Source organism: Rhinatrema bivittatum, chromosome 1 (assembly GCF_901001135.1).
Source record: "Rhinatrema bivittatum chromosome 1, aRhiBiv1.1, whole genome shotgun sequence".
Taxonomy (NCBI): domain Eukaryota; kingdom Metazoa; phylum Chordata; class Amphibia; order Gymnophiona; family Rhinatrematidae; genus Rhinatrema; species Rhinatrema bivittatum.
In genome coordinates this window covers 151,322,133-151,346,525 of record NC_042615.1, presented here as the reverse complement: position 1 = coordinate 151,346,525, position 24,393 = coordinate 151,322,133, and the positions used below count along the sequence as shown (strand labels likewise).

General features: G+C 42.3%; 1 protein-coding gene across 4 annotated transcripts in view; it reads right to left on the bottom strand.

The window, feature by feature from the left end:
• YIPF7 (Yip1 domain family member 7) overlaps positions 1-24,393 on the bottom strand; it is a 177,891-nt gene that overhangs the window by 116,084 nt on the left and 37,414 nt on the right. For all 4 annotated transcript variants that reach the window (XM_029588513.1, XM_029588502.1, XM_029588522.1 and 1 more), the window contains 3 exons: positions 22,561-22,680; positions 20,940-21,103; positions 5,831-5,976 (listed from right to left, as the gene is read on the bottom strand). In XM_029588513.1, coding sequence (XP_029444373.1) covers positions 5,831-5,976; positions 20,940-21,103; positions 22,561-22,676 — 426 coding nt within the window. In that variant the 5' untranslated portion in view covers positions 22,677-22,680. The remainder of the gene's footprint in view (positions 1-5,830; positions 5,977-20,939; positions 21,104-22,560; positions 22,681-24,393) is intronic.

Genomic DNA, 24,393 nt, shown 5'->3' with positions numbered 1-24,393 from the left:
ATTTGAACACATTCAGAACATGTAAATAGTTTCTCTCTCTTATGTTTTCTGTTCTGCCTGTATTTCTTCTTTAAAACTGAGGACTTTTATGGACAAACCATGTCAGTGTAATCAACTAATAAACAGGGTGTGAGAACCAGGCAGGGATCATTGCAAAGGAATTAGAACAAAAAAAAAAAGGTGGAGGGGAGTAGAAATTGCTTTTCTAAATGTGTCACTATTTTTCTGGAGAAAAAAAAAACACCCATTACAAAGAAACAAATATAGTGAAATTTATTGCAAAATGATGACTCTAGGTCAAAGTTAGAACCCTATGGCCAAATATGGATCACAGAAGCCATAACAAAAAAATCTAAATGCCATGAACCCTGGGTTAAGTATACAAACCAAGGTCTTTAGAAGCAGAAAAATATACTATTTATTCTGTGGTGTTTGTTTCCCTTTGATACCATACAACTTATGTTAATTAGCAGATCAATTTGATTCATTTTTTTGTATGTAATGGAATCTCATTAGTTATCCTGTGATTTTGCTTGAAACAAAACATTAAAAACCAGCTGGACAGGTTTATGTATATTAAGATTTATAAATCGCCTATACACAGTGGACTAGGCGATGTACATTTTCAACACACATAAAAATAAAACATACAGGCATGTATCATACAAACATGTATCGCCAAAGACGAGTTCTTAAATCCAAGTATATCTCAGAAAAATCTAACTGAAATCCAATGATGGACATTCTTAGATGGAAAATTTGGCTTGTTGCAAAAGAAAGGTTTTCAGTACTGCTTTAAATGATTTGGTACAATTCAATCAGGAGGAGAGGACTGGTTCTGTATTGGGATATTAGGCCTGGATTCATCATTCCTCACAGAATGATGAATCCTGCGAAAACGGGGGGCGGGCCTGTGAAAGCCCGCAGCCTTCGCACCACGGTGGTGCAGCAGCTGCCTGCTTTCGCACCGAATAGTACCACCGTGAAAGGTGGTACTATTCGGCGTGCTACTGCTGATAATGTTAGTAACATTATCGCCGGCCCTGAAGACACCGCCGACTCTGCCTCTCCCCGACTCCTCCCCTCCCCCAATTTGCATTCTATTACATGCGAAAAGGCCCTTTGATAAATGACCCCCTTAGTTCTCACATACTTACTGCACAATAATATTTAGAATCACAATTCATTAGCACTGGAGATTTTTCATTATGAAAATGGATAATGCATTACATCTTAACCTTTCTCTGTTTCTAATTTTTAATCTTTCTCATATACAAACTTGATGTTACCTTTTGAAGTTTTTTTTATTAGGTTATACAGAAGAGAAGATTGCAATACTGGATTCAGGATATATCTCTGTGATATGCTTAATTTACTTGAATGATAATGAATTTGCATATTGATGTGTAAAGAGGTTTGAGTAAATGATTGATGAGCACTTATTGATGCTATTCATAGCTAATTAACTGCAATATTGTTCTTCATGGTATCTAAATCTAGGAATTGAAGTCCTGTGGGGTCATGAGATCATGTCATTTTAGCAGCAATTTTCAAAAAGCCTCCCTGAGTACAAAATCCACAGGTACAGACCTTGTACCTATTTTTCAAAAGGGAAAATGCATAGACATTTTCTCTATGAAAATCGACCCCTGAGGACAAAGAGCCCATATTTTTACTGCAGGCACATTTTCACTTGAACACACTGCACAACAATTTGAAAATCTGATTTATGTATGTGATTTCCAACCCTACCCAAAATACCTCACCTAAAAAGCAATGTCATACCTATTTTTAGCTGGATTGATTGAGGACAATTTTCAGACTGCAAATTTAACTGAAAAAATGGCTTTGGAAAATGTCTACTTAGAGGTAATTTAGTAACTGCGTACATTGGAGTAAAGGCTGTGGGCACTTTTTTCCCCACAGACTTTATACAGATTTTTCAAATTATCCCACCAAACGTATCCACACACATTTATACCTGTTAGTGTGTGCACACATAGATTTCTTCAGGAAAAATTATGTGCATATTTTGAAAATGCAAAAATATACATGCAATTCAAAACCTACTCCAACCCCACCCACAAAACGCCCCTTCAAAATGCAGGTTAAAGAATGTGCACATTGACCCTTTGCTTGTACTTTTATTCACAGATGGTGCAGGCAATTTTGTAAAAGCCTATTTCCATGGGTAAAGCGCTGTTTTACCCATGGAAATGGCTTTGAAAATTACTCTCATTACGCTTAAGAAAATATAACGATTTTATTTATTGTAAATCAACTATCAGTTTGTGTATGATAATGTTACAGAATTGTAAAAGCGTGTATGTTAGACCCTCCTTAAAAGTCCAGGGCCAGGCATTTAGCCTGGTCCACCTTAAACTAGCATTCCCAGAAACATAACTCTGCTCACCATCCAGCTTACCCTCCAGCCATATCCTAGACCAGCCAGACTTTTAAAAACTTTAAAAGTTTTTAAAAAGTTTTTAAAACAGATTTATTAAGTATTTATCTTACTTAAAATCCTGTTAACTTCAGATTATTAAGTACTGATCAATGTCTGTTCGGATGTAACTAATTTATTTATGTTTTAACTTAGTATTGTTTCTGTTACAATTGGCAAGTTCTTAGCCCCGGTTTCCTATTTAATTATTTGTCTCTCGCAATGTTCCATGTAACGCTCTTATGCATAGTTTTTGTTCATTGGAAACCGGTCTGATTTGTAATTTTTTACAGGAATGTCGGTATATAAAAACAAGAAATAAATAAATAAATAAATAAGACAGCCAGAAGGGAATCCTGGGTGCAAGACGATTCCCCTGGGAAGAGGGATAAGAAGCTAGGACCCAAAGGGAAAGGGAGGCCCCAGATGAGAGGAGAAGAATGCTAGAACACTCTGTACACTGCTACACTTCTATTGATAGCACTGATGAAGTAAGGATTTTCATGGTTTAATTTGCTGTAAATAAAACGTGTAAAACGGAGTCCAGTCTACTCTGTTCTCTAGCAAACTAAAGACAGCTCATGCTGTGTTACAATATTATATTGTATTCTTATTTTGGAACACAACCTCTTACAACAGTGATAATGGTAAATACTAGACTTTTCATCTTTAAAAAAAAAAAATTGGTAGGGAACATTTTTTTTTTTTTTACAAATTTGTTCACCATAAAATTTTGTACAAAAGCACTCTAGAAGTTAAGGAGATGCTAGAGCAAGAGACTGAGAGACTATCTATAAGGCCCTTGTGGTAGCTAGCTATTTATATCTCTATAGGAGGCCCACCTAGTAACTCGAGGTGAGATTTAGGCAGTAGTGTAGGGGTTAGGGGCCACTTTGACATGCAGAGTGAGATGTATGAAGAGAACAGTACACTCTTGTGAAGATTTGATGTGTGAGTTTCCTCGCTCCGAAGGACAACAATGAGATTTGTACAATGTTCTCTCAAACTATCAAGCTAGGTTGAGAGAACATTGTACAAATCTCATCCTTTTGTGAGTTTCCTCACTCCATAGGACATCAAATCTTCACAAGAGTGTACTGTTCTCTTCATACATCTCACTCTGCATGTCAAAGTGGCCCCTAACCCCTACACTACTGCCTAAATCTCACCTTGAGTTATTAGGTGGGCCTCCTATAGTAGCATAAATAGCTGCTTACTATGGTGCCACCCCCAGAGGCTCTTTCTCTCTCCCTTCCTCCCTCTCCTTCCATTTCACATCTCAGGCCCTTCCCAAATCCTCCCCAGCCTACAAATGCCCAAAACACAATTTGCAAAAAAAAATCACAATTTACACACAGCTTAACACCAGTGAAAAAGGTGTAGTTATTTTCAGCGTTAAAACGGTGTGATATGGCTTCACAAAGCCAGCCCACTTTTACAAAAATCCCACCCCAACTCCTCCCCCTTTTGAGAATTTGCATCGCACCAAGCATTATGGTGCTTTTCGCATGCGTTCAGGCATTTTGCGCATGTGAAAATGCCATAACATGAATTGGAAAATAACCCCCTTAGGGATATATTTAGAAATTTACACTAACACATAACAACACAGGGTCTATTTGCTAACAATATACATTAACGCATTTTAACACACATTGATAAATATATCCCTTATTGCTTTCATTTTTCATGCTGCAATTGTTCCAGTAAAATCTACTGTCACCAGTGCTGTGAATATGCACAGTTTATAGAATATTCACAATTTTATAACAACACACTGACAGCTGAAATCCTCATGTTCAAAGTGCATATGGGCTTTAACCCAAATTTTCAAAGTGGACTTACACACTTATGTTTGCTTTGAATAGTAGCAGGACTGTGCACTACTTTGTGTGGTATAAGCATGCACATTTATTGTTGCTAAGGAGCTAGTATAAATGTTAACGTGAACATTTACATATACACTTTCAAAAATTGAAAAGTATGAGCATAAATGGATTCCCCACCCCCAGCTCTGCTCCCAGGAACACCTCTCTGCAGTACGTGGAAGTGGACGCATAAAATCACTTCTGTGAGCACAACCCCCCCCCCCCCCCCAAGGGTAATTTTTAAAAAGCCCAGTTATGTGCTGAACATGGCAACACACACTCTACTACTGGTCAAGAGAGAGAAGGAGCGAGAGAGGGAGCACCTCTGTTAAAGGGACAATCTGACACTCTATATCTCCCACTGTAAGAGGGACACTTTCAACTCAGGGTGGGTTTGGGGTGGCGGTGTTACATTGATCTGCCTAGGGTGCGAGGGTCTGTAGACCCTTATAGCACCACTTCTCCCAAAACCCAACCTGAGTTTAAAGTTCCCCTCTTACTGTGGGAGATATATAGAGTGTCAGATTGTCTCTCTCTCTTTCTCTGCACACATATGCGTGGCAGAGATATTTTAAATGATACACTTGTATTTGCATGCACAACATAAAATTCTTTGCTCACAAGCCCATTTCACGCATTTATGGGTGCACATGTGCTCCTTTTAAAACGTACCTGTTAGTTTTGCATCATTCTATATGACAGAAGAGGGAATTATACAGGATGAGAAACCTGACAAAAGATTAATTTTATGGGACCCTCTTTGTTCTTGCTAGTGCACTAGCGATTGTAACCTGAAAATGATGGTGCAATCAAAGTGGTAGGATTCTCTATGGTCCATTATGACAATCCTGAGCAGCCTACAGTTTCTCATCACAATTCCCCACTGCTCTAGGGCAACCACATTTAAGTCTGTGGCAATTTCCTAAATAATAATAATAAAAAAAAGTACTGGGTTCGGTTCTAGCATCAGCCTACACTTTACCAGTGGGGAATAGGAAGCAAGTCCAAAAAGGTTCCAAGTTGGTGACCTGGTATGACCCAGCAAAAAAAAAAAAAAAAAATCACCATTACATTTAATGTTTGAATAAATGTTCAGCCGTGATCAGCATGAGAAATTGTGGGATAGGAGCTGATGGAGAATTTCTTCAATACAATTTTAAAACTCATAGAATTGATTAATTATAATGAAATATTTTGATTTGATATGCAGAACTGTCACTTATGAGTCCACATATAAATTATGCAATAACTGCACCAAATGAAAAATGCCTCTTAACTCACACTCACTGCAATATGTACCTGTTTCTACGGCATGAGATTCTAGCAGTGAATGCCCACTGTTAACAATATATTCTATCCTAAATACAGTCTGCTAAACTTTCTACCTAATGTACTGTAACAGAGCAATGAGAAAATCTATAATTTTTTTTTCCAAGCTTGGCAGTTTATCAAATTGTAGCAACATTTCCTGGAAAGCCTGTTATGAAGCTGAAGTCCTATGACATATGCTATACAATACCAGTAACAGTGTTGCTCCAAGGGCCAAGCAGAAAATCATGGGTCCAGTCAGGTCTGTCTCGTTCATGATGCTGCCATCTGCTGGTTTCAACGGATTTAGAACTGTCAAGGTCTTTTGCCAAATATGATCAAAATTAATTCCCAGTTCTGCAATGGAAAAATCCCATAACACAAGAAAAACATACTGTTAATATTATACACATATTAGACTTCTAGAAAATTAAGCTGCTGCTGTTAATCTCCTATGCTATTAAAGTGAATTCCCACACATTTTAAAGCAGGCCTCTTCAATTCTGGTCATAGGGGGCTGCAAGGACAATTGTTTTCCAAGTTATCCACAAAAATATTTTTGAGATATACTTGCATACATCTGATCCAAGATCCAGGTTAATTGGCACTTACCATTTACCTTTTGGACTTCAAGGGTAGGAATTAGAGAGCTCTGCTATAAAATGTTCTTTTCTCTTGAGAGAACTTTCCAGGAGGGGGTTCAAGCTGAGGGATTTCAGATATTTCCTTCTACTTCTTGATAAGCTTTTCTGCACCAAACTAACAATACAAAAGCATACAGGAACCTTCCATTTATTCTATCTATATGCAGACATGATAGAATCCCTCATTTAGGCTGTTAAAGTAAGTTGAGTCACACACTACTCACTACTGCACCAGTGCTCTCTCTGTGAAAGCTGTACTTACTAGGGATGTGAATCGTTTTTTGACGATTTAAAATATCGTCCGATATATTTTAAATCGTCAAAAATCGTTAGAGGCGATATTTAATAGGAATTCCCCCGATTTATCATCAAAAATCGTAAATCGGGGGAAGGGGGAGGGCGGGAAAACCGGCACACTAAAACATCCCTAAAACCCACCCCGACCCTTTAAAATAAATCCCCAACCCTCCCGAACCCCCCCAAAATGTCTTAAATTACCTGGGGTCCAGTGGGAGGGTCCCACTGTGATCTTCCACTCTCGGGCCACGGGTGCGTTGATAGAAATGGCGCCGGGAGCGATCTCCTACGCTCATGACGTCGGGGATAGGAACCAAAATGGCACCGGCGCTACCTTTGCCCTGTCATATGGACAGGGCAAAGGTAGCGCCGGCGCCATTTTCTATCAACGCACCCGTAGCCCGAGAGTGGAAGATCACAACGGGACCCCCCCACTGGACCCCAGGTAATTTAAGACATTTGGGGGGAGTTCGGGGGATTTATTTTAAAGGGTCGGGGTGGGTTTTAGGGATGTTTTAGTGTGCCGGTTTTCCCGCCCTCCCCGATTTACGATTTACACGATATTTACAAAAACAAAACCGCGACGATTCAATTCCCTCCCCCCCCAGCCGAAATCGATCGTTAAGACGATCAATCACACGATACACATCTCTAGTACTTACAGACACCTGCTTGTTCTGTACACTCAAGTAGAGGCATGAAGTTACAAACCAGCCTTATAGAATATGACTCCCCCATTTTATAGAACCTGGTTGTTACAAAGCATCCCAACTCAGACTCTCCCATAACCACATGGTACAAGAAAGAATAAGCAAGAAACAACAATTTATTTCACTAAAGCAATGTATTTTGGTTAATTTGTGGAAAACTGGTAACACTTCTCTGTGTTGGTAGTTTTCATAAATCCACATATCCACCTCACCCCCATCCAGTAAACCAAGACTGAACTTTCTACATAATACTATGCAGGAACAGTTGCATTAATTTTCTATTCATTTCTCATTGACTAATGTCATGTATGTCTAAATGATTATGCATGCTTTATTGTAAATTGCCAAGAGTTTTTGTGCATCTGGCGATTCATAAATCTTAATAAACTGTAAACTATGTAGTATTCACTATAAATCAAGGTGCTATTTAATTTTTCTCAAAAATAAAAATAAAATCTTGTCAATTCCAGTAAAACATAGTGAGGCTTTGCCATCACTAGGTGTTGGCTCTCTTCATTTCTTTTTGAAGTGAAGCAAAATTAAATAATAATAATAATAATATAATGCATATGTAATAAATATGGTATTGAGCACCAGAAAAACAAAAACTGTAGCAGAATTTTAGCAAAATATTTTTCTTTCTTGATGAGACCTTTAGCTATATTATGTCTTGAGTCACACTTTTTATGGGGTTGCACAGTGAAACTTTATTTCTTGGAAGAACCAGATTTTCACTCAGGTCAGGCTTTGGGTGCGTAAGTTTGTGTTCAAGGCCCAGCGTTGGAATTAATTATGCTGTACACACCTTTGGACAGCATAAGCATGCTAGGGAGGAGCAGGTATAAATGTTCACATGAACGTATTGCAGCATTTGTGACAAAAGGATAGGCTTAAGACATCTTTTAATTTCTTCACATAGCATTTATGTGTTCTTTTAATACAGCATGACAATATTTTAAATAAGTAACAGATAAAAAAAAAAAAGGTAAATTGTTTTTAAGTGTTATAGGTCCTCAACTACTTACCAAGCACTCTCATTGTGCAAATCTGTGTAGGCTCTGCTCATGGAATACATGGATAGTTTATTGATTATGTACTCAGGGTCATTAATTTTGATAAACTGCTGAGGGAAAAAGGAATATTTATTGTCATTACTGTATGTTATTGTAAATGTATTGTTATAAGGCATTTTGTATTGGCAATTTCCGGAAAACACAGAAACATGATGGCATAAAAAGACCATACAGCCTATATAGTGTACTTATCCACAAAAATTATTCAGATTTACAATCCCTACAATTCCCTCAGAGATTATAAATATGTTTTAAATTTAATTAAATAAATGAAGAAAATTTAATATGGGCTAGTTTTCCAGGGGGCCCGGAATACTGAAAGTATTCTATCACACACTGTACAATGCCAGCCACTGAAAAGTGGGAAAATATTATGGGCCAGATTTTAAAAGCCCTGCGCTCGTAAATCCAGCCGGATTTACTCGCGCCAGCGCACCTATTTTGCATAGGCCGCCGGCGCGCGCATAGCCCCGGGACGCACGTAAGTCCCGGGGCTTCGTACAAGGGGCAAGAGGGGGTGTGTGGCGCCGGCCCAGGGGCGTGGCCGAGGCCTCCGGACTAGCCCCTGGGTCGGGTGATGGCGCGCCAGCAGCCCGCTGGCGCGCGCAGATTTACACCTGCCTCGGGTAGACGTAAATCTTCCGACAAAGGTAGGGGGGGTTTAGATAGGGCCGGGGGGGGGGGTGGGTTAGGTAGGGGAAGAGAGGGGAAGGTGAGGGGAGGCAGAAGGAAAGTTCCCTCCGAGGCCGCTCCGATTTCGGAGCGGCCTCGGAGGGAACAGGCAGCGCGCCGGGCTCGGCGCGCGCAGGTTGCACAAATGTGCACCCCCTTGCACGCGCCGACCCCAGATCTTATAAAATTCAGCGTACTTTTGTTTGCGCATGGTGCGCGCGCTGTTTTTGAAAATGTACCCCAATATGTATATTTTCCAGCAAAATAGTGTAGCATAAAATGTGTTTTCTCCTTCTCCTCATTACCATTTCCAGATATCCATAGTGATGTACAGATACACATTCAAAGTACAGCTCTTGCTCCCTGGAGCTTTCAATCCAGCCAAGACAAACCAGAAAATGTATTTATTAAAGAAAACATGGTTAAATAGTCCATGGTACCTGAAGACTGGAAGATTGCCAATATAAAGCCAATCTTTAAAAAGTGATCAAGGGGTAGATCTAGGAAACTACAGACCAGTGAGTCTGATGTCTGTGCCAGGCAAAATGGTAGAAACAATCATAAAGAACAAAACTGCTGACCATATAGATGGCCACAGTTTAATGAGTCAAAGCCAAAATGGATTTAGCTAAAGGAATTCTTGCCTAACCAATCTACTACATTTTTGGCAGGTGTAAATAAACACGTGGATAAAGGTGAGCCAATTGATATAGTGTATCTGGATTTCCAGAAAACTTTTGACAAAGTCCCTCATGAGAGACTTCTTAGGAAATGAAAAAGTCATGGGATAGAGTAGGGCTGCATGGTAAAGTTTTTCAATGGAGAAAGGCGAATACTGGAGTGCCCCAGGGATCTGTCCTGGGACTACTGCTTGTTAATATATTTATGAATGACCTGGAAATGGGAACAATGAGTGAGGTGATCAAATTTCCCGATGACACAAAACTATTCAGTTTGTTAAATCACAAGAGGATTGTGAGAAATTGCAAGAGGTCCTTGCAAAACTGGTAGAATGGGCATGCAAATGACAAATGAAATTTAATGTGGACGAGTTCAAAGTAATGCATTTAAGGGAGAGTAACCCAAATTATAACTACATAGTGCAGGGTTCTACTTTAGGAGTATCTATTCAGGAAAGGATCAAGATATTGTTGATAATAAGTTGAAATCTTCTGCTCAGTGTGCACTGCAGCGACAGCCAAGAAAACAAATAAAATGCTAGGAATTATTAGGAAAGGAAAGAAGAATAAAAACAGAGAATATCATAATGCCTCTGTATTGCTCCATGGTGTGATCTCATTATGAGTATTGTGTGCAGTTCTGGTCAACACATCTCAAAAAAGATATAGCAGAATTAGAAAAGATACAGAGAAGGGAAATCAAAATGATAAAAGGGATGGAACAATTCCCCTATGAGGAAAGGATAAAGAAGTTAGGGCTCTTCACCTTGAAAAATAGCTAGCTGAGAGGAGATATGATAGAGGTCTATAAAATAATGAGTGCAGTGGAATGTGTAAATGTTAATTGATTGTTTACTCTTTCAAAGAGTACAAAGAACTAGGGGACACACAATGAAGTTACTAGGTAATACATTTAAAATAAATAAAAGAATATATTTTTTTACACAATGCATAACTAAGCTCTGGAATTTGTTGCCAGAGGATGTGGTGAAAGCTGTTAGTGTAACTGCATTTAAAAAAAAGATTTGGATAAGTTCCTAGAAGAAAAGTCCGTAAGAAGTTGCTATACTAGGTCAGACCAAGGGTCCATCAAGCCCAGCATTCTATTTCTAACAGCAACCAATCTGGCAAACATTAAGTAGATCTCATAGCTCATCTGGAATGTGAACCCAGGACCTCTTGCACCCAAAGTGATAATCATACCCCTAGACCAGTGAGCCACCATTGTTAAGGTACAGTTGCAGAAATCCACTGCTTATTCTTGGGATAAGGAGCTTGGAATCTATTTACCCCTTGCGATCCTGCCAGACATTTGGGACCTGGATTGGATGCTGTTGGAAACAGGATGCTGGGCTTGATGGACCTTTGGTCTGACCAAGTATGTTCTTATGTTCTTAAAGTCAATACGATTATGATTGGGAAGAGCCAGAGTTTAAGATTTAAAACAACCTAAAAAAAGGTTTTTAGGGGGCTCTTGAATATGGCCAGAGAGGTTCATGACACTTATCTGAAACATCCAGTAGTGTGAAGTTGATTTCTATATAAATCATCTAGACAGAGATGGAAAATATTTTGAAAACTTGGGCACTTGCCATAAATTTTAAGAACCAGGGTGAAAAATGTAGTGGTCAGCAGCTCACAAAAAAGTTACAGGAAAACTGTCAGTGTCATTTTGTTGCTGAAATTCTGTTACTGTGCCTTTCTGTTCAGCACATTGATTTTCAGTAATAAATAGCATTAGGAGCTTTAAATTTTGTATGCAAAAATGGAACCTGTCATGGTCCCTGTAATGAGTAACAAAACTGTTATTTATATATAACCAAGCGGGAACATCTTTAGTGCTTTAGATTTCCATGAAAAATTTGCAAAGCAATATAGTGTTTTACATGCAATTTCCTTATTGGTTATGCAAACAAGATTGTGATACATTTTTATTAATTAAAAAACCTTTACCTGACATCTTAATATAAAGCAATGTACAAATGCAAGGATAAAATTTATGAAATATATACATAAAATTTGTTGTTCTGCTGTCATCTAGTGGTAGTAATATATATTATGCAGACTCTATAAAAATGAATTAAATCCTGGATTTACTATGAAAGTGTAGTGCTGCCCTTTCAAACTTGCACCTTTAGAATTCAAAACAACAACAAAAACAGTAAATTTTCCAGCTCTGGCACTCCAAAGTTATTTATTTCCAAATGCACCTTTGTTTGAATTTTGATTAGCTATTGTTAACTCAATACATGTTGAATCTCTTGCATAAAATTATTTTACCATGTGTTTTGGAAATGTAGATTTTTCCTCTGATTTCTTTCTACTCATTCTTCAAGCTTTATATACATGTCACATGAAATTAGATTGTCCAATGGATGAATAAATCAGTAGCTACTCTAGTCAGTATGAGCTGTTGCTACAGCATATGCCTAGATTTTTACATTTCTGCCCACATGGAACTAGTTCATATCATGTTAACACTCTCTCCAAGACTGTGCTCTCAAAATTAAGCATATAGCACACAGTTAAAGTTAATAACTTTGTGTAGCTGGTCCCCCGTTTTGGTGCTTTATCCTAGACTAGGGGTGCTACTGTACCTAGTTCAGGTCTGGACAGAAATATTTCTCTTTCGGGGCCCCTGGCACTATCCACCATGATCTCCGTGACCACTTCACACTCTATATTGATGATTTACAGAAGGTGCCAAATAGTGAAAAGTAAAAGCAGGGAAACCAAAATTATCACCACAGGGAGAAACTAGGAATCACAAAAGGGTTCATACATCCCAATAAGTCCACAATTGGGTCCAACTCAATGAAAACACTGGAGTCTGTAAGCAAAGTTAAAATAAAAAATAGTCTTTACTGTAACTTAAAGAAAAGAATTTAGGTCAAAATGACAAAAATAGGAATCAGCATACATCCAATGATCAATAAAAAGTAAATGGTTTCTTTGTCCATCCTTATTCTGCTCACTTCCTTTCTGGCTCTTGCACCTTCATCCTGATTGATAATATCCTTACCAGTGAGATGGGATAACTAGAGTGTAGATACAGTTCAGGCATGAACTGGCCTGGAAAAAAATCCCCTAAGCAAAATATCCAAAAATTTCCAAGTCAAAAATTTCAACTGTAAATCAACTATCAAAACCCAATTCTCTTGAGTTAGTGGCTCTTCACCTAATCTATTAACTGGCTGAATAGCAAACAGATCTCTGTCCCAGCCCTTTGAGATAATGAGGCTATACTCTTCCCTCAAGCACTGGTCAGTCAAAATCCAAAAGTCTTTGAAATCCTCACTCACAAGAGACAGAGGTTTGAGCATGCTACCATTTAAGTGAACTGAAGCAGGAAAAAATAAAGAGCATAATAGCAACTATGTAACTTGAGTGGCCAGCGCAGGAAATTGAAAAGATTGCCAGACTCCTTACTGTGAAGGTACTTAAATGATCATTGAATAGATTAGTCAGAGATTCACGTAGGGGATTTACATGTCACAGCCCCCTGTGGTAATTATTGTTGGTAAATTTGCAGTGAAATATCGCTAAAGATAAAAAATTCAAACTCCTAAATTACTGAACTATGACTGGGAAAGGGATTTATAGAGAAATGTACTGAAAACCAGTCCTAGGAAGCAAACAGATTCTCACCCTGACTAACAAGGGTATTCAGACACTTGGGTACCCAGTTCCCACACAACAGAAAGAGATAGCCAGGCAGGATGGAGGGGCATGCACATGGTCTCTTTCTGTGGTCCTTTCTGGGTCTTGGCCTTTTGGCTGAGAGCAGGTGACCCATACAGGGTCAGACAACAGAGAAAGCAAAACTAGGCCTTTTGGTGAGAGAAGGTGACTTATCCAGGCTAAGTAACAATGAATGACTGGCTATGAGCTTAGCAGAACTAAAATTACTAAAAGCTGAGACTGCAACGGGCCTGAATCACTGAACACTAAAGAGCCATGAGCCTAGTGGATCCATAAAACCCATGCCAGGGAAAACGCTCCTACCAAGAGAGGAGAACAGAAGGACAGCAGCAGATCCAGAGGTCCCCCTTGAGCAAGGGGACCCCAGCAGCAGATCTGGAGGCAGAGCTGGGTCTCTCACGAGGGCATGGACCCCAGTGGCAGACCAGAAGGTACAGTTGGGTCCCCCAGGAGAGTGTGGACCACCACAGCAGACCAGGAGGAGGAGTTGGGTCCCCCAGGATGGTGTGGACCCCAGCAGCAGTCCAGAAGGTGGAGTTGGGTCCCCCAGGAGGGAATGGACCCCTGTAACAGACCAGGAGGCAGACTCAGGTCCCCCAGGAGGGTATGGACCTCAGCATTGGCATGGACCTCTTAACGGAGTGGAAAGAGATGGTTTAGATACAATGACACCCCCCCCCCCCCCCCGGACCAACAGTGCCCACCAGCCCATCTTTTCACATGGGTGAGACTTTCGAAAAAAAGGGGGAGGATAATAATAATACATGCAAAAGTGAGAAGATAAGAAGTCCCTTCTATTCCATATGGTGGTATACTGTGGGGGCCAACAGCCCCAAATTGTCAAATATTAAATATTCTTGCTATCTTGTAGAAATGTATATAGTTGCATGGCCTACTAACCCCGCATAGATTAGTGTGCTGTTTGACATCCTATTCGCAATATACATAGCCATGTAGACATGTATATGCTTTTATAGTCTAATAAACCTGTATATATTGGTACATACAGCCAGCCTTTTTCACAGACACATTTGTTTCTTGGGGCAAAGGGAGGGAAATACCCCCACTAACATCTTCTTCCCCAGGTGGAGGCACCAGGCACCAAGAACGTGAGGACCTATGGAGTCTGCCCTAAGGGGCTTCCGCCAGCTTGGTCCTGGACCCAGGAATGCTCCGTGAGGTAAGCAGTCAAGGAGGCATTACAAACATTTTTGGAGGCACTGCTGGGATCAATTTGATTAATTTTTATTTTTAATACTGTGGAGAAAAATGGATGCTAAGGATGTATTGGTGTTGAAAAATTGGTGTAGAGGTGAAAGGGCTAACTTGTCACAGGCTATATAAGAAAATTAGTTCTTACCTGTTAATTTTCATTCCTGAAGTACCACGGATCAGTCCAGACCGTGGGTTGAGCCTCCTGTCCAGCAGATGGAGACAGATCAAAACTGAAAAGGTATCCTATATGAGGACAGAACCTACCCTGCAGCCCTTCAGTATAACCATTGTCAAAGCAGTGAAAAGTATAAGGTCAAGCAAGTAACAAGATAACTAGTAAATTTGTTGAACAATCAAACAATAGAACATTTGAATGAACTGTATAACTAATTGCTCTTGCATGACTACCCCTGGTCATCATAATAGATGCTTCCGATGCCTTTCATAAGAATCCAAAAGAGCCTTGCAGAAACATTCCTGTAAGAAGGAAAAAACAGAAAAGAGTTTGAGCGGACCGACCTAGGAAACACGGGAGGGCATCTGGACTGATCCTTGGTACTACAGGAACGAAAATTTACAAGTAAGAACTAATTTTCCTTTCCCTGTATGTACCCGGATCAGTCCAGACCGTGGGATGTACCAAAGCTTCCCTACAAAGGGTGGGACCGAGACAGTCCCGCTTGAAGTACCTGCCAACCAAAGGAACCAAACACTGGTGCCCATTCGTCAAGGCGGTAATGGCGAGCAAAGATATGTAGGGATTTCCACGTAGCGGCCCTACATATTTCCGCAGAGAGACCGATTGACCCTCCGCCCAAGATATAACCTGAGAATGCAAGTAGTGAGCCTTTAAGCCCTCAGGGACGGACCAGTCTTGGCAGATATAGGCCGAGGAAATCGCCTCCTTCAACCAATGAGCGACCGTAGTCTTAGAAGCTTGGTTGCCTCTATTTGGACCAGACCAGAGCACAAAAAGATGATGATCAGAGACCCAGAAGCCATTGGTAACCTCAAGGTAACACAGTAAAATGCATCCCACATCAAGGCGGCGAAGCTAACCCCCAACTGGGCCCGCTATATCCTCAGGAGAGAATGCGGGAAGTTCCACGGACTGATTGACATGAAAGAAGAAACAACCTTCAGCAAGAAAGAAGGTACGGCTTTAAGAGAAACTCCCAAATCCGAGAACCGCAGGAAAAGCTCCCGACAGGACAACGCTTGAAGCTCAGAAACTCTCCTAGTGGAGCAAATGGAGACAAGGAAGACAGTCTGGAGAGTCAAATCCTTGAGGATAGTCCAACGGAGAGGATCGAAGGGTGCTTCACAAAGAGCCTGGAGGACCAAATTAAGACTCCACGAGGGTCAAGTGGCCCGGACGGGCGGCTTCAGATGCTTGGTGCCATTAAAGAAACGGATGACATCCGGGTGAGAGGCCACTGCAAGACCCTCAATGGTACCTAAGAGGGAACAGAGGGCAGAGACTTGAATGTGCAACGAGTTGAAGGAAAAAACCCTTGGAGAGGCCCTTCTGAAGAAAGGAAAGAAGCATAGAAACTGAAGGCGAGTGAGCCAAGACACCCGATTCCACACAAGCAGTTTCAAACATTTTTCAATCGCAAATCTAGGCCAGAGACATAGACTGCTTATGAACCCAAAGCAGAGTGGATATAACTTCTTCTTTATAGCCCTATTTCCTCAAGCTCCACCATTCAAAAGCCATGCCGCTAGACAAAAGCGATCTGCCGGGTCGAAAAATACGGGACCCTGCCAAAGGAGGCGTGGGAGATGGCCAAGGCGAAGAGGAGCATCTGTCGCCAGATTTATCAGATCCGCGAATCATGGTCTGCGGGGCCACTCGGGTACTGGACCATGATGGAACTCTATTCTTCTGAGAATTTTTCTCACTAGAGGCCAAGGAAGAAACACGGAGAGGAGAACGTCGTGAGGCCAAGGGAGGACCAGAGCATCCATTCCTTCCGAGCAATGCTCACTCCAGTGGCTGAAGAATCTGGGAGCCTTGGCATTGCTCAAGGTCGCCAGCAGGTCCAGTAGAGGAGGACCCCACCTGCGAACAATGAGATCCATCGATTCGTCGGACAATTCCCACTCTCCGGGATCAAGACGTTGTCAGCTGAGGAAATTGGCTTGTACATTCTCCTTGCCCAGAATGTGGGAGGCAGATAGACGAACTAGGTGCCACTCAGCCTAGGCGAGGAGTACGCTGGCTTCCAGCATCACCAGACGACTCCGGGTACCCCCCTGGCGATTGATATAGGCCACCATGGTGGAATTGTCCGAGAGAACGTGCACCGCGTAGTGGCGGATTAGCGGAAGAAAAAACCTTGAGGGCCAGGTGTATGGCCCGAGCCTCCAGACGATTTAAGTGCCACCGAAACTGAACCGGGGACCAGTAGCCCTGTTTGAGATTGACAGACCGCTCCCCACTCAGAGAGGCTGACATCTGTCGTGACCATGATTCACTGTGGAGTCAGTAAAGGCAGTCCTCTGAAGAGATGCACCGGCAACAGCCACCATTGTATGTCTGCAATGGTAGAGTCGGAGAGTGGTAGAATCGCCCGAAACTGTTCAAAGCATGGCTTCCAGCAGGATAACAACACGTTCTGCAATGGACGCATATGCGCAAATGCTCTGGGGACCAGGTTGATGGTGGAAGCCATGGTTCCCAGAACCTGTAGGTAATCCCACGCTGTGGGAAGTGGGAGCGAAAGAAAGCTGTGCACTTGATCGAGGAGTTTGAGCGCTCGAGCATCTGGGAGAAAAACCTTGCCTACCCGGGTATCGAAGCGAGCCCCCAGACATTCCAGAACCTGGGAGGGCTGGAGATTGCTCTTGGAGAAGTTGATTATTCAGCCGAGGGAAGTGAGAAGAGCTAGGATCCTGTTGACCGCTAATCTGCAGAGTCAGTGACTTGGCCCGTACAAGCCAATCGTCCAGATAAGGGTGGACCAATATTCCCTCTCGCTGGAGTGCGGCCGCCACCTCAATCATAACCTTGGTAAAGGGGCGGGGAACGGTGGCGAGGCCGAAGGGCAGAGCACGCAACTGGAAGTGTTGAGCCAGGATGGTGAACCGGAGATATTTCTGGTGCTCATGACGAATCAGTATGTGGAGATAAGCCTCCGTGAGGTCGAGGGAGGCCAGATATTCGCCAGGACGAACTGCCGCTATCCCCGCCCTCAGGGTCTCCATTCAAAAATGGGACACCCCGAGGGCACGATTGACCCTCTGGAGGTCCAGGACGGGACAAAATGAATTGTCCATTTTGGGTACGATACCGGGACTATCACTCTGAGGTCCTGGAGTCTGGCAAGGGTCTGACAGACAGTGGGTCTCGTTAGTTGGCTGCAAGGAGAAACGAGATAGAGAGACGACCACCTAAGTGTCGTACGGAGGAATGGACCGGCCGGATCTCATTGGGTAGTGGACTTGGTGGCCGGGAGTTGTGAATTACCATCTCGGAAGGCCCGACGGCCCCGAAAAGAATGAGACTAGGACTGCGACCTGGAGGTGGCTCCCCTAGAGAAGGAACCTCGCTCCCTGTTGTTGTATTGACGTTGCCCCCGGGAATGGGTACACGTCAGGAAAAAAAAGACTTAGCCTGTTAAGGGCGGTCTTCCAGCAGCTTAAGGACCTGGTTTTCACCCAAGGATTTAATAAGCTGTTCTAGGTCCTCTCCAAAAATCAACTTGCCCTTGAAAGGGAGTGTGCCCAGCTGAGCCTTGGAAGAAGAATCCGCAGTCCAATGACGCAGTCAGAGAAGGCGTCTGGCTGAAACCGCGGAAACCATTGCCTTAGCCTGAATGCGGAGCAAGTCATAGAGGGCATCCGCGCCATATGCGATGGCGCCCTCCAAACGTTCCGCCTGCTCTGCCTCTGCAGACGGGAGGTCCCAGGTGCTGAGTAATTGTTGAACCCACCTGAGGCTTGCCCGCTGCATGAGACTGCCGCAGATACGGATGCATCCACCTTGGGAATCTCCAGCATGTCCAGGCAATCTTAGGGGAGCGGATAGAGCTTGTCCATAGCCCTACTCACTCGGGGCACCGTCTCTGGGGCTTCCCATTCCCGCAGGAGAAGAAGCTTATGCATGGGATGGAAAGGAAACGTGCGCAGAAGTGCCCTGCCAGGATTGGGTCCGCGTTCACCCGCATCGCCGCAGTCACCGAGTCCTCTGGGGAGGCATCAATCCCCAGTTCCTGCAAAATGAAGGGAATGAGCAGCTCGAGGTCTTCCCGTTGAAACAGATGGAGAACCTGGGGATCATCTCCCTCGAGGGGAGGGGCAGGTGAAGCAAATTCCTCATCTGAGTCCTGGGGAAGAGCCACGGGAGGCTGAGGTGGGTCCGGGAGGAGCGGGGCCCCCGGCACCACCCAAACCCCAACGACCCACGTGCATCCGGTGCTGTGGGGGTTAGGGGAGCGGATACTCGAGGAACCTTAAGGGGGGGACCTGGAACGGGGTCCTCATCCTCCTGCAAGCAGACCAAATACGATTTGTGCATAAGGAGCACAAACTCAGATGAAAAAACGGAGCCAAAAAGATTTTCCTGAGGGGGGGGAAGGGGGGCACGAGGGAGGAGAGGGGGGATCTGGGACATCACCCTGGGAACACACCGGGCTCAGATTGGGGGGCAGGGCCTGAAAATCCAGCTCCTCTGGGTCCTGCAGCCCTGAATCAGCTTCTGTAGAAATCCCCCAAATAGCCGCCGGTCCCGCAGTTTGCCAGGTCGGGAACGGCCTGGCCATGCATCGGGGAGCGCGTCCCCAAGCTGAAGTCTTCGGCGCTGCTGAGGAGGGGCCCCCCCATCCGGCAAGTGGCCGGGTGGGGGGGCCAGTAATCAAAATGGCCAGTAATCAAAATGGCGTCGACGGCCCCTTGCCCTTACTATGTCACAGGGGCTACTGCTGCCATTGGTCGACCCCAGTGACATAGTGAGGGCAAAGGGCCGTCGGTGCCATTTTGACTACTGGCAGCCGACAGCCCAAGTCCAGGAGATCGCTTTCGGACCCCCGCTGGACCACCAGGGACTTTTGGCAGGTCTTGGGGGGGTCAGGAGGGTGGGGGGTTGTAGTAAATTAATTTTGGAGGTCTTGGGGGGGGCATCAGGAGTGTGGGGGGTTGTAGTAAATTAATTTTGGAGGTCTTGGGGGGTGTCAGGAGGGTGGGGGGTTTTGTTAGATTTTAACTTTTTTATTAAAGATTTGTCTGCAAGCCCTGGACCCCCACTGGACCACCAGGGACTTTTGACAGGTCTTGGGGGGGGGGGGGGTCAGGAGGGTGGGGGGTTGTAGCAAATTAATTCGGCAGGTCTTGGGGGGCGTCAGGAGAGTAGGGGGTTGTAGTAAATTAATTTGGCAGGTCTTGGGGGGCATTGTAGTTAGTATGGCTCTCACAGAATTACATTTTAAAATATGTGGCGTTCATGGCTCTCTCAGACAAAAAGGTTCCCGACCCCTGATCTAGACATGTCATTGCTCATCAGAGAGTGGGATCATCTATTTGTGCAGAATCAGGTATTGTACAGAGAATGGAAAAATACCAATTCGGGTCATCACGAACAACTGTGTTTACCACAAAAATTCCACAGAGTTGTGCTACAGTCTCTCCATGATAACATGGGGCATATGGGGACAGAGATGGTCCTACAACTGGTGAGGACAGGTTCTATTGGCCTAAACAAGCACAAGATGTTGAGAAACATTGTAAACAATGTATTAGTATAAAAAAAAAAAGACCCTAGTGCACAGAGCAGCAGAGATGGTAAACATTACTAGTTAAGGCCCTATGGACTTGGTTTGTATAGACTTCTTGACTTTAGAAATGGACTTCCAATATAAAGAGAACATTCCGGTTGTGACAGACTATTTCACCAGCTATGCACAGGCATACCCCACCAAGGACCAGAGAGCAGAGACTATTGCCCGAGTATATAGTTCATCCTCAAAACCTCTTTACAAAAATGCTTGAATTGCCTTCTGTAAGATCTAGGGGGAATTTCCAGCTTTCTAGCCACCTTGCTTTGATATCCTGGGGAAATCTCTGATCTTCAATCCTCTCTCTATTGAAATTCTGGGAAAGGTTTCAGCTTCTCACTCTTCCTCTATCTCCTTTCCAATGAAGCACTGGGCATGCTCCAAAATTCTATATGGCCCAAAAAGCCTTTCCCCCAAAAATGTGGGGGTTGTAACACTGGGAGGCATAAAAAATATCAAAACCCCTTTTACTGCTCCAGATAGAAAAATCACATAGGAATTTGGTTAGTGACAGGCATAGCCCCATTTACATCACACTGTATGTGAATTTTACCTTCTAGTAAAGGAGATTCTTCATCAAAACTATCAAGCTGATCAGATTGAGAAGAAAAGGTTGGGTTGCTTGCTGGTTGAAAAAGCTGACCTGTGTAATCAGCAGATGTCATCATTTCTGGAGCTACAAATTCAGGAATGAGTGGCAACTTGTTTGTCCAGTCTCTGCAACAATAAATATCACAATATTCCTATTTAAACAAGCATTGACTAACTGGTATCATCTCATCTGGCATAGAGACATGGAAAAAGAAGGGGAAAACACAATGAACTAAATAAACTTTTGAATGAACAAAAGAAAAATTATACTTTTAAAAGAAAATAAAGGATATTTCCTTTGAAAGAGGCCAAGCAGCCTACGTTAATGGGAAATCTTTACAACAACCATACTATTCCAGCAAAGAGAAAGCCTATTTTGGGGACGGAGAAATATATAACATAAAAGAGAAACAGCAATGCTTCCCATGTTTAGTGATTATTTGGCTTCTCGTCCATGAAAACAGGTGAACAACTCAAGTCACATGATCACCATCGGCAACTGATTTCTTCCACGGTAATCATGAAACCTAATAGTCATGTGGACCACCTACTAATGAAAATTAGTGGCCAAATCTGTTTCTATGGACATCTGGTCTTTGAATTTCTGCCGCAATGAAAAGGAGAGGCTCACATAGCATTCTACAGTGTTTGAGTCTAGCAAAGCAGAGCAAAAGAGGATTATGGGTTGCTGTACAGTCTGCAGACAGAAAAATAAAAAGGGGGCAATCTTCACTAAAGCCACCTCGCTGCAAGATACCCTCATAACATTTAGTACATTTGCTAAGATGAATTAGCTGGGTAGTTTGAGAATTCAGCTAAAGGTTATGCAGGTAGAAAAATGTTGACATATTTTGTGCCTGCTGTATCTCCAGCCCCTAACTCTCTAAACATTAAATCTTTTGAGTGGCTAAAATGTAACTGTGGATTTATTTAGCTTCTCTGTGCAGGGCAATTTTCAAACCCTTGCATCTAGCTGGCTAACACCTTAGTTATAATCAGCTACATTATTCTCAATATCACCCTCAAAATCTATAGTACTCAAAGTGGTAGGAAATTATTTTCTGAACCCAAATCCAATAGATACCCTATAGGAGATTCATCCTTTTCAAAACAGCAAATAGAATTCATGTCCAATGAAACAGAATTATCATTTTGCATCATTAATGAAGATTTGAAAGTTTTATTTCCCTAGAAGGTTAGTGCCTACCTAGCTGAGCAAAGTAGTGTAGGTAGAAGTCGTTTTCCAGAAATTGTTTAATATAAGAATTCTACCTTTGTGCCAACAGCAGCAGAGAGTGATTTATATCAGCTTGTCTCTTACTTTGTACTGGAGGGAAGAACGAGCTGATTTCACTAGAACAACCACCACTGGTACAACTAAACATTTAAGAATGTTCACATTCAAGAAAAGATTGATGGGTAACTTCTTGTATTTTCAACATTTACCCAAGCAGACAAGTTTAACCTTTATCAAAAACTATTATTGTGATTTGAAGATACACTAGCCTCTTAAAAATAGAAAGATTTCTTTGCAGGCCAGTCTTTTTTGGTTCCCAGTCTAAAACATAAAAATGTACACTCACGTCTTGGTTTCATCATAACCTTTCTGGTACTCAAAACCACTGAAATGTTCTCCTTGGTCATCAGTGGTATAATTGGATTGGTAAAAGTCAGTGTGAAACTGTTCGGAATCAGACATTGTGCTAAATGGGAAAATAAAGAAAAAAATTGAGGCTCAGTAAATGGATTAAGACCAGAAAATAATTTATAACACTTCACCTTTAGATGTAATGCTAGAGATAATTAATATGTTAGCATATTGTGATGCAAAATCCATAGTTCTCTGTGTCTAATTGACAGTAGATTGTGTTTCAAGACAATAGGGAGTTTTGCAATCAAAATAGTTAAAATCTTCAGCTATTACTTTCTTATCAGAGAAGACACTCATATAAAGTGTGTGCTTAGGCATTCAAATAAATTTGCCGCCGTTATGTCTATCATTAAAAAAACATATTCACATTTTTTTTTACTATCCATATGGGTATGTTGGTATCACTGGTTAAAAGACAATACCCAGTGTTATTTTTGCATTGCTTGTATAAAATAAGAAAACTGCAAGTTTATATTATACTTCAATACTGTACTGGTTGGATTTACTGTCTACTTACACAATGCTAGTAAAATGGTTAATTACTGTTTTATTCTGGTGTGATGATTTTGTCTGGTCTGTGGTGCATGGGTGAGAGGTCGTTTGGGATGGGCACAGAGTTGTCGTATCGGGGTAACCAGGATCCTGTCTCATCCCCCACTCAAGCTATGAACCCAAAGATAAATCATATTAGTAAATATAATTTCTCATGTGGTACTCCCCACCCCAAGCATAGGGGTAATTCACAGTCCCGACCAAGGGGGAGGGCACACATATTTGGTGGTAAATGTTTACAACAACGCCCACCTTTCATCATCACATTAATAATGTGGCTGGAAAAGTACAGTCCTGATGAACCTGCCGAAGAGACTATGCAATCACGATTGGAGCGTTAACTGTACAGCTTCACCCTTCTCTCCCTTGCCACTTGTGTACACTTTAACTGAGTACTGCATGTTTGCCTGGGGCAGAAGTGCACATATATCAAAAGGTAGCTATGTATCTGAACTCCACTTTTCATATTATAAGTGACTGACTATAACCAAAACCAATTCATTTTCTGCACATTTTGTCACGTGTTCCTTATCTGAGACAGCTGCAATCTGGCTGGTAGTATTTAAAAGGTGCTAATAATCCTCCATTATTAATTAATATCCTTTGGACCCTACAGCACAATACTTTAACAACTGCAGGCTTCAATGAAAATAGCTCAGGTTTGTATTCCGTCAGAGGGCTGTGAATGGAGGAAAAAAAACCTCTAACAGCCTTCAGCAATTGCTGCCAATCTCCTTTACCCCTGCAGTAGGGTAAACGTCAATTGATTTTCAGAACAAGGAGCTCACTAAACTCAAAGTAGATAAAGCAATGGGGCTGGATGGGATATATTGAAGGGGATTGAGGGAATTTGGAGAATGCCTGGAAGTTCTGCTAGTTAATCTTTTCAAAGCTTCTTAAGTGTCCAGAATAGTTCCAGAGGATGGGGGAGGAGCAAATGTAGTCACTAGGCCGGTTAGTGTGGTGAGTAAATTAATAGAATCATTGCTAAAAGAGAGGACAGTGCAATTTCTGTAATCCAATGGCTTGCATGATCAGTGGCAGCATGGTTTCACTAGTGGTAAATCTTGACAGAAGAATTTGATCAGTTTCTTTGGGTGACCCAAGTTGGATCAAGGAAAAGAGCTACACATAGTGTACTTGGATTTCAGTAAGGCGTTTGACACAGTTCCGCATGAGACTTATAAATAAATTGAGCACCCTTGCATGGAAC